Raw genomic sequence first — 11,284 nt, 5'->3', positions numbered from 1 at the left:
GGAAAGACAGCCTTTCCATGCTGAGAAGTAATCTGATAATTTATGGTTACATATATTTAATATTAATAGTTATAGATAATTGTAATGTGCATTATGTGGGGTGGCACACAGGGAATAACATAGTCATGTGGCTCTTTTGGTTGATGGTAATGTGACTTTGGCTCTCCATGAGCCATGGAATGAGCATTACTAGTTTATACAGTTATGATTGCTTGTGTTGTTCTTTTCCAGTTTTTCAGTCCTAGCTCCACTGTAAGGCATCTTTGCTGTTGGATTCAAATGTTATATTTTTTTAATCCTCTTGTTGATTGATTTAATAGTTTTATCATACTTGTAATCCACCTTTGAGTCCCAGTGAGAAAGACAGACTACAAATAAAATAATAATAAGTACTTTTGTGTTTGGCTAGGCTTTGGTTGCATCTACAAGCGGCGGACGGGAAGAAAGACAGATGGTTGTGCAATCTGCTACAAGCAGAGCAAGTTCCAGTTAATCAGTGCTAACCCTGTTGAATACTTTCGGCCTGGCTTGGACATCCTCAACAGAGACAACGTTGGTCTGGTGCTATTGTTGCATCCCTTACTGCCAGAGAGCTTGGGAGACAAGGCAATCAGACCCTTGTGTGTGGCAAACACTCATGTTTTGTACAATCCTCATCGAGGGGATATCAAACTGGCCCAGGTGGCTCTGCTTCTGGCAGAGATAGACAAGACTGCAAAACTGGTTGATGGCAGTTACTGCCCCATCATCTTATGTGGGGACCTAAATTCTGTGCCTGACTCGCCGTTATACAAGTTTATCAGGAATGGCCAGTTGTACTACCATGGGATGCCATCCTGGAAGGTAAGCAGAGTTTGGGGATAATGGGCCAAACCTCTTGGGCTGGTTTAGCTCTCAAATGAATAATACTTTCTCTGTAGATGTAATAGCTCCTGAGATTAGTATTCGTCTCTTTCTTCCTCCTGGTATCACTTTTATTTTACTTTTTTGCCTGTGATCACTTTATACAGTGAAACTGAATTGGTTCATTACTTTTATCCTACAAACCACTCTGTTCTATTTGTTTGCATACATTCTAAGGACTTGACTGTCTTGTGTTTCTCTTTCCGCTTCCTCTAAACTATTTCCCTCATTTTTGTAAAGTTCCCTCTTTTGATATAAAAGGTTACCATTTTGGACTTCAGAGGTAACTTTCCATTGACATGAATGCTGAACATTCATGAACATCCAATTGGGAAAAGTGTTAACTGTTCCCAGTTGGTGCAACAACCTCTGCATCTCTCATCAGCTCTTGAGCCCCAGTCAGAACCAAGTCTAACATCACTACCCCTCTTATTGGCTCTGTGACCAACTGTTCCAGTGTGCAGTCATTTATGATGTCTCTTAGAATCTCATTTCTACAGCGTGACTTGAGCACACATTCACCCAGTCAGTGTGAGGGTAGCTGAAGCCTCCCAGTATCAGAACATTATCTGCTTTAGTCACCTCTCTTATTTCCTTCTGCATTTCAAGATCAGCCTCAAGGATTTGATCAGGTGGGTGATAGTGTCTAACAAACGGGGGTCTCTTTTCTCCCCCCTCCTAACTTTTTAGTTGTAATATTTATATACTTAGAATAAATAAGCGGTACCTTTAATGTTTCTATATTCCCACTAGATGGTTTTGTACATGTTACGATACCTTTATATCTGGAATAGTTGTACTATATTTCCTGCTTCTGTTCACTTTGTATGGTTTTTGTTTATCTCCTGATAAAGACTTTTTAAAAAAAGGTGGGTGATAGTGTAGTACACTTTTAAGTAACCCTTAGGGCCACTCATTTCCACTCATATGTCTTCTGTTGGGGAGTTCATTCCCCTAATGTTTTCTAACAATTCTGTGTCCACTTTGATGTATAACGCAATACCTCCCTTCCTGTTTTGCCTATAGAGCTTATACCCAGTGATGACTTTCCCATAGATTTTCCCCATTCCACCATGTTTCTGAGATACCCACTAGATCTAAATGTTCATTTAGCACCAAGCACTCCAGCACCCCCATCTCAGCTCAGAGACTCCTAGATTCGGAATACAGACACTTATGTTTTCCTCTCCAGCAACCCTCACTTCCCTCGGCCCCTTGGTCTCAACACTTGGCCCTTCTTTGCCATCCTAGCCTCACTCCCAAGTTCTGTTATGCTCCTGTCAATATTACCCTGAGTGTGTACAAAATCGTCTCTTTGGGGTGCCTTGTCCTGAATCTTGTCCCCAGCTCCTGTTGGCTCCCCCCCAGGATTAGTTTAAAAACTGCTCTGCCACTTTTTTGATATTAATCACCAGGAGTCTGGTTCCCCTTTGGTTCAAGTGAAGCTCATCTCTTCTATAAAGGTTCAGCTTGTCCTAGAAAGTTCCCCAGTGCCTAACAAACCTAAACTTCATTCTGACACCACTTTCTCATCCCCTTATTGAGACCCCTGATCAATGCTTCCTCTAAGCTGTGAAGTCTTATGAGCAAAAGTTCTGCTTTGTGAGCTACTGGCATTAAAGTTGTGAGCAAGCGATTTGGCTACTGCATAGATTAGTTTGCTCTGGAGCCATCCTTCTTGACCTAAGACAAAAGTGTGTGATCCGGAGGCTAAAAAACTGTGAGCTAGCTCACACTAACTTAGCTTAGAGGGAACACTGCCCCTGATCTGTGCCTGTCTAGCTGGCCTTGTGCATGGAACTGGTAGCACTTCTGAGAATGCAACCTTTAAGGCCTTGGCCTTTAACTTTCTGCCTAGTAACCTAAATGTTTCCTCCAGGACCATACACCTACATGTCCCAATGTCTGTCAACCTATCTAGACAGTGCATGATGTCCACAGACTTTACACCAGACATGCAAGTCACCATGCAATCAAAATGCCTGTCACAGACCCCCCCTCTATTTCTAATAACTGAATCACCCACTACCAAAATCTCACCTCCCCCCAACCTCAAAGGGGTATCCTCAGTATGAGAGTATATTGGTCCACAAACCAAGGAAGGGGTCTCTTTTAAGGGATCACATTCCTCCTCCTTGGATTGATGCCCTCCAACCTTGAGACTGTCACTCTCCAGAACAACAGAAGAGCTGTCAGTGCAGGAGTGGGACTGTCCTGACAGATCTGGTAGAATGTCTCCTGCCCAAACCTCTCTCTCTGCCTCAGCTTCTCCAGGTTGGCAACCCTAGCCTCAAGGGAACGAACCTGCTCCCTGAGAACCTAGAGCTCATGCATCGAGCACACACCCATGATTTCCACCCGATGGATAGGTAGTTATAATGTGGCACTCCCTGCAAAATACTGGATAAGACAGTCCCAGCTCCCCTGCTGGCTTTCTACCTTCATAATTGGTTTAGTCATTTCAAAATGTTTTTGAATGAAAATAGGGTGCCTACCAGTGTTCCCTCTAAGCTGAGTTAATGTGAGCTCGCTCACAGTCTTTTAGCCTCCGGCTCACACATTTTTGTCTTCCCTCAGGAAGGATGGCTCCAGCGCAAACTAATCTATGCAGTAGTCAAATTGCTCGCTCACAACTTTAATGCCAGTAGCTCACAAAGTAGAATTTTTGTTCACAAGACTCCACAGCTTAGAGGGAGCACTGGTGCCTACCTGCATTTGTGCAGATTTCCTTGGCAGCAAGGATACAGCGGCACATCACTCTCCTTTCTCAGGAAACTTGGACTTTCTCAGGAAACATGAACTAGAGGGGTTCTTTCCGGCTGTTCCTTGACCTCCCTTGCTGAACTCCCAAGTTCAACTCTCCTGTTTGAAGCAAGCCCCACAGGGATCCCTTTGCTCTCTTACTTATCTTAAAGATACTTTATTCTGAAGATATGGAATACTGGCTTTCTTATAATGGAGTCCTAAATAGAGTTACAGTCTTGATTTCAGTGGATTTAGAAGGGTGTTAGGATTAATGTGTGAGTGTGCATGCATGCTATAAATATTTCTGCATTTGTAAAGCTGTTTGGAGTGTGTCTCAAAATATTTGTGTATATGGAGTGGCACATGCCCTTTTAAAAATGTAGTTTCCTCATTGTGTTTGACTTCTCTGCCTCTTTAGGTGTCTGGGCAGGAAGAGTTCTGTCATCACCCACATCAGCGGAAACTGCTGACTCCTCTGTGGCCCAGCTGTCTAGGTATAACTGATAGTTGCCAATATGTCACTCTTTGCAAAAGGAAGAAGTCAGGTGAGCTTCATGGTAAAATGAGGACACGTGTTGCATTATATTGTCCTGTTTCATGAGCTGGCATGTCTTCACAATCTGGGCTAACCAATTTTTAGCCTTCCCTTTTTATTACAGGAAACACTCAAAGGTAGGATGCTTTATTTAAAACAATTAATTACTGGAGGGAAAGCAGTGAATGAGTTTGCTTAATTTTTGCATAAGTGTCCATCGTTTTTTGGAGTATACAGGTGGGTTTCTGGTTGCATACTTAAGTTATGTATATGTGCAGCCCTCTTTACACATTATGGAGTATACAGGTTGGGTGCACGATCCCCATCCTGTGTCCTGTGTAACAGCCACACCTGAGCTTTGATTCTACTTAATTCCAGAGCTAGTTTGGTGTAGTGGTTAAGAGTGGTAGACTCTAATCTAGAGGACCGGGTTTGATTCCCCACTCTTCCACGTGCCGCCAGCTGGGTGACCTTGAGTCAGTCACAGTACTCTCAGAGCTGTTCCCTCAAGAGCTATTCTCAGAGCTCTCTCAGCCCCACCTACCTCACAGGGTGTCGGTTGTGGGGAGAAGAAGGGAAGGAGATTGCCACTCTGAGACGCCAAGTAAACGGTGGGATATAAATCCAGTTCTTCTTCCTCCTCTTCCCCCTCCTCCTGCATGGGTGGTGTCCAATTCATATCATGTCACTGGTGCATGTGAAGAAGGGGCTTCAGTATTTCTCCTCTGTGTCATTTTCCTGACCTGAAATGATCTAGGAAGGGCACTACATTGCTTACTGGGGAAACCTACAAGTGTACACTCCTCTTTAAGTATACTGTCTGGTATGAACCCTTTCTATTTTTGGATCTAGACTGCACAAGTTCAATGGAATTGCTTTCAAGTCATGCTTTCTGAAGTCCTATCTTGCATCTTACCAAGACATAATACATGTATTTAATAATATCAGAATAGTTTTCTAAGTTATAATCCATTTGTATTTCATATATCTCTTGACTAAGTTCCATGAGGCTTGGATATGTGTTGTGGAGGCTGCATGGTTTCATAACTCCATGGAGATTGAGAGGCAGCTTTTTATTCCTAAGTGTTCTTAAATTAAGTTGGCTGTCTCAAGGCCTTAGAAATGTTCTAGTTTCCTACCAGACCACTAGGAAAATATGTTGGTATTCTGATGCCCCCAATGGTTGCCTTGTTATATTCTGTAAATCTGCTTGTACCTTTCACGCTGCTGTGGGTATGAGTACCTAGGCATTTGAAAGGCTAAGCAAAAATGTAAACCTATGGCTGGTAATTGTAAAATGTGTCTGCTTACCACATTTTAGTTCACTTTTGCCCATTATCTAAAAATGTTTGTCTCCTTTTGTAATTGTGTACGCTTGCAGAATTGTGGGCTTTGTAATTTATGTATCAACTTCCTTTTATTTCATTGCCTTCTACCTTTGTAAACCACTGTCTTCATTATTTCTTCAGGTTTTTTGGCATTGTTTTCCAGTCTTGTAACCGTAGTACCACTGTATTGTTTATTGGAGGTTTTTGCTGTTTTTCTGATGGATTTGATTTTCATATTTTGTAATTTGCCTTGCGTTTCAGTGAGAAACACAGATTATAAATGAAGTAAATAGATAAATGAGTGCTTTGCTTTGAAATTGCACCTGTACTCTCCACAGCATGTAGTATGGACCTGCATTTCCACCTCATGCAAATAGCGTAGATTGTGCTAAAACTACTGGTCTGAACACACCTTAAATGCTTTATTTCCCTCCTTTGATCTGTATTTCTCCCTGCAGACAGGCGTAAATATAGCCGTGATTTCTTGCTTCAGTTTCGTTATTGTGATGTCGCCTGTGACCGACCTGCAGAATTAGCCCTGTTGGAAGGAGTGACAGATGCCAAACCAGGTTCCAAAAAAGGGTTCCCTCCACTTCTTTCTGTCCCAACAAGTTATGATCTCCCTTATTGCACAAAATATGTTTGCAGGCAGGGTGACAGATTATATGCTGCCCTTGGCCCCAGAGAGCCATGCCAGGACTTAGCAGCAGCTTTTATGGGCTAGAAGGGTATTGATTAGTCAACTCTGGTAAATCACATTGGCACTGAGATAGTTTGCATGTCATCTGGAGTGTGAGAGAGAACATCTCTAAATCTACAATAGAGAACAGGCTTTTACCTGTCCCACACAGATGAATGGCTGCCATTTTAAGAAGAAACTTAAGAGACCATAACCAGCAAATGGCTTGTGTTTCTCAAACAGCAGCCCTGCATACCGTATGGCAAGCTTCTTTTGGAATTGGTGGATTTTTTGACAGTGGTTTTGTGATATGGCATGAAAATCTGCATATGTCAAATCATTCTTACGGTCCTGGGCCCAATTTCTTAAACAAAGAGCAGCAACTTTACCCATCCCTTCAACCTTATCCTAATTTTCATTTTGTTCTCGTCCATCAGGCTGTCCCCTATAATTCAGTTCTGAAGGTGACAGGGCAAGCTGGGTCATTTTCTAACTGTGGCCAAGGCGCTCTTATCTGGATCATCTCTTATGATGAGCTCTTGCTTAGATTTGCTGGAAAGCATTATGGCAGTTTGCCTTCAGCTTTGTAATTTTGATCTGCTCCTTAGGTTCTCCCATTTTGTCACTTGGTGCCTTACTGCACCATGTGTATGGAACAGCCTCTTTCTTATGTAACCATTGTGTGTTTGATTCAGACTGGTGCAAGTTCAATGTTGTGTTTGAATGGGTTGCTTTACTACATTGCAGAACGTCCTGCACATTGGTCTAAGGAGCTCACTGTGGAGAATAACTCTGATGCAGAACTGTTCTGTTCCAGGTAAGCAGAAGGGAAGGGATTTGGGGCTTGTGAATGAGGAAAGCTCATAACACAGGAAGATGGCAGACTAAACCATGTTTCAGCAAAAGGAAGCTTGTCTTGAGAAGCAAGAATATTGATTGTCTGATTCCAATCACAAAGCTCACATCAGAGTAGATGAGCACATAGGGATGGAGGGGTTTTCTCTGAGGAAGTTTTATGTTTGCCTTCCCAAGAAAAAAGAATGGATGAACACTTGCTGGAGAAACTGCCTAGCAATTGATCATGAACTTTCAGGGCCACAGCAGTTGCAGTGGAATAAATGAAACCGACCTGGGCTCCCTCTTGAAACTAAAGTGAAGGCATCACATAAGAAAAGTGCCAGGCTGGTATACTTCTAAAGCCTCTTTTCAGGCTATGCTAACTTGGGCCAGCCTGATTCTTCAACAAGTTATCAGGCTTCCCTTGACATTAGGCATTTATCCAATGTGCTGCTATAATTTGTTAAGTTTATTTAAAGGGCATCTCTGCAGAAGATTAGACAATAATAACAAAAGTTAATTTTGCAAAAAGTGATCCTCAGCAGCTCATGCAATCATGTTGGTGCTTTGGATGGCAGTTAAGACATCAGGGAAACCTATGCAGATATTTACTGCTGGAATAGTGTGAACTTTGCATTCTTGGACGGAGAGGCTTCTATAGAATTCCAAAGTTCGGTAACAATAGGAATGGCCTGTGGATACTAATTGCACCCTGTGGGGGGTTGTATGTTTGTTTTTGTTTGTGACTTTCTCACTCACCTTTTCTCCTGCCCAGATATCCAGGCTGTGTCCAGCATGGCCTGAACTTGACCTCTGCCTATAGCCATTTCCTGCCTCAGAAGGGCCGCCCTGAGGTTACAACTATGCCAATGGGTATGGGAGCCACCGTTGATTATATCTTCTACTCAGCAAATCCAATCAGGAATGAGAATGTAGGAGGTGAGTGTAGCAAAATAAATCTCTAGTGGGCTGTAGCAAGCATGTTATATAATACGTGGGGCCTCTTAGAAATGGGCAGCCTGGACATTGTTCTACAGCGGGCTGATGTGGTGATCCTGCTTCTTAGCAGGACCTTTGCTGATACAGCCAGTGTGGTGATTGGTATGTCAGATGAATACGGAGGAGACCTGGGTTCAAATCTCCACACTCCCCATGAATCTCAGTGGGGGGTGCCTTGGATCAGTCACTCAGTCAAATTATTCCATAAAGTTGTGAGGATAAAGGAAGAAAGGGACAATCTAGCTTTTTTTGTCTGTGAAGTGTGACCTTGCAAGAGAAGTCGGTTCTGAAGAGATAATTTATGATATTGCAATAAAAAGCTCCCCCCCCCAAAAAAAAACCCCCACAACCCTTTACAACACATTGATCTGTTTTTAAAACTTCTATAGCCCTTTTGGTCCATTAAAATATTTTTAAAAATCAAAACATTGACAAGACAAACCAAAATATTACAAAATAGCAAGCTGCTTAGAAATGTTTTTCAGGAAAAATGTTATGTTTAACAAAACAACAAAAGGGGGAGCATTCTAGGTACATTGTAGAAAAGTCTATGTGTGGACCATGGTATAATTTCAGAAATGCAGAAAATGTAATTTCAGAATTGGGTAAGAATTTCTACTTTGTGATTCCTGGTATTGTAAGTATGAGATGAGCTGGGGGGTGGGGGAATGTTATGTTATTGGGCCAAAAAAATGTCTGTAAATGCCATTGACACCGGAAGAAACTACACTAAAGGTACTGCTTAAGTGGCCATGACTGCCATTACAGAGGTGTGTGAAGAGTCTGCACATGGGGGCTGAGCACACAGCTTTTGCCTCCCCCTGACATGCACCTCTTGTTCATCTTAGGTCGCAGGATGTACCAAGATGGAGCCCTAAAACTACTTGGCCGCCTGTCCCTCCTCTCTGAAGACATCCTTTGGTCAGCAAATGGCTTGCCTAACCCTTTCTGTTCATCTGATCATCTCTGCCTGTTGACCAGCTTTGGCTTAGAGATCTCTGGCTTCCGATCATATACCAGACCTCTAGAACTCTCACAAGAGTTGCTTTGAAAGGGGAAATCATGCCACTGAAGTTTGCATCAGTTAACAAAAAAAAGAAAAAAAATCAACTATCTACCCCACCCCTTCCCTTTCCCCCCTTTTGAGTTTCCTTTGTTCTTTTTTCCCATGCATCTTTCTCATGAGGAAAGCATTGGATTCACCTCTAATGCTGCAGTTCTACTCTGGGCTTCTCTGCCAGTTCATGCCTGCCTCTACTCTGGCTTGCACCATCTTTTAAAGGACATCCTGCCAGCAAACTTGACGTTTGGTAGGTTTGCCATTAGCCATCATGATCCAAAAGGTCACCAGAGCTTGTGTACTTTGTTAGTGAGCACTCCGAGGGCCCTTGGAGAGCAAGATAAGAGTGGACTTGTGGTTTTTATTATGACTCTTCCTGCAAACTGATTTCTCATCGCACTCGGGCCAGAATAGTTTTTTGCAAATGTTCAAAATGTAGCTTTTTTGTGGTGCTGCTGCTTGCAACCTTAAGGGTGTTAATTGACTGGCCAGTCAGCTTGGAGAGAATCAAAGCAATTTAAGTGACTTCATACGCAAAGAGTTTCTATCAGGCCAGGCTTCAACTCTCCTGCATGAACAGAGACACTGAGAACCTTTCAGCATTAGTCAGATTTTCCCCCTCTGCCTGGAGTGCACTATTCCATTTTATAGTCACGTTCTTCAGATGGCTATGTTTCTCCTTCACCTATCAGCTCAGGATATTTCTGATGCCTCTGCTGGCAGGGAAGAAAGGACAGCCAAAACTGGTTGTAGATGAATGCTTTTGTTGTTTTGCTTTTAGATTGGAAGCCACACTGCCAGGTACCCCGCGCTAAGCCTAGCAATTGCTGCTAATTTGTATTATTGAAGAATTTTGAAAGGAGTTGCACAGTCAACCTTGATCCATGGAAACCACAACATCTAATTTCAGCTACATGTATGGGCGATTTACTAATTTATTATAGAGGATGCATTGGGAGTTTTCAGGATCTGTAATGTTTTCTTAAATTTGAAAAAATAAAGTTTTATAATTTCAGGAAAAATGTAGAAACATCTGGCTTTGGGGCTGAGTGAACAAAACTGAGCAGAAATGCTTTTTGAAGACTAAGGTATAGCTATAGGAGTGCCCTCTGGTGGACACAGCAGGGAGAACACTGCTCTGTGTTTGTTTTGCTGGCACCTTCTCAAATTTTACTCTGCAGATCAGGTATGCTTCCTTGGCCTTCCTTAAAGGGGTGAATGCTGAACCTTTCAAAAGTGGATAACTGAGCATAATATCTGAAGTTAGGTGCCTTCTGTATATTCACATCTATGTAAATTCAGGTTATAGACGCAAGCATGGGATTTGGCCTACAAGTTCAGCTTTTGAAGAATCGGAGCTTTTCTTGTAAGTAAAAGCAACTTTTTATCTTCTGTGGAAGTGAAAATGTAAGTATATAGGTAGTGTGCTTAGTGAAATCTCAGCAGCCCAAAAGTCTGTGGGAAAGCTGAGTAAGATTTCTGGTGGCTGAGAGAATGTAAGAGCCCTGCAGGATTAAACCAGTTGTCCCTCTAGTCCAGCATCCTGTCTCACAGTGGCCAACCAGTTCCTCCAGAGCTCCAATGACAGGGCATCGAGGCCAGGGCCTTCCCCTGATGTTACCTCCTGACACTGGGATTCAGAGGTTTACTGCCTCTGAATGTGGAGGTTTCCTTTAATCCCCATGGCTAGTATCCACTGCAGGCCAATCCTCCATGAATCTGTCTAATCCCCTTTTAAAGCTGTTTATGCCTGTGGCCATCACTACATCCTCTGGCAGTGAATTCCACATTTTAATCTGGAAAGGGAGAAAAGGCTTCAGAACTCCTGGCTATTCCACCCTTTCTTTTTAGGGCCAAGCTTGTGCTGCTTTGTCTTAGAGGACAGGAGACTGGAAAGGGAGAAAAGGCTTCAGAACTCCTGGCTATTCCACCCTGACAGCCATTCTATTTAGGGCCAAGCATGTGCTGCTTTGTCTTAGAGGACAGGAGAGAATGAAATATGCTTTTGTAATCTTAAAAATTGTAGAATTCTTTTGTTGGGATACATTCTTGTATTTTCCTTAAGACAATTTCAGTAGTGCTGGTTTCTCACATTCCTCATGTACATACATTGTACTGCTCATACTAGCTGTTATCAGATCTTTCTCGTATATCCATTTGATATGGGTTATAATTGATTGCCTGCAGGTTCTTCCTGC

The 11,284-nt window shown here is 42.6% G+C and overlaps 1 protein-coding gene across 1 annotated transcript in view; it reads left to right on the top strand.

The window, feature by feature from the left end:
* Nucleotides 1–10,003, top strand: part of ANGEL1 (angel homolog 1 (Drosophila)) — a 19,398-nt gene extending 9,395 nt beyond the window's left edge. The window contains exons 5-10 of the mRNA XM_015418353.1: nucleotides 410–843; nucleotides 4,067–4,193; nucleotides 5,970–6,080; nucleotides 6,938–7,007; nucleotides 7,803–7,966; nucleotides 8,875–10,003. Coding sequence (XP_015273839.1) covers nucleotides 410–843; nucleotides 4,067–4,193; nucleotides 5,970–6,080; nucleotides 6,938–7,007; nucleotides 7,803–7,966; nucleotides 8,875–9,077 — 1,109 coding nt within the window. The 3' untranslated portion in view covers nucleotides 9,078–10,003. The remainder of the gene's footprint in view (nucleotides 1–409; nucleotides 844–4,066; nucleotides 4,194–5,969; nucleotides 6,081–6,937; nucleotides 7,008–7,802; nucleotides 7,967–8,874) is intronic.
* The last annotated feature ends 1,281 nt before the right edge of the window (nucleotides 10,004–11,284 follow it).

The sequence above is a fragment of the Gekko japonicus genome, unplaced genomic scaffold (genome assembly GCF_001447785.1).
Source record: "Gekko japonicus isolate JY-2015 unplaced genomic scaffold, Gekko_japonicus_V1.1 scaffold3, whole genome shotgun sequence".
NCBI classification, from domain to species: domain Eukaryota; kingdom Metazoa; phylum Chordata; class Lepidosauria; order Squamata; family Gekkonidae; genus Gekko; species Gekko japonicus.
This window is presented reverse-complemented; position numbering and strand designations above follow the sequence as displayed.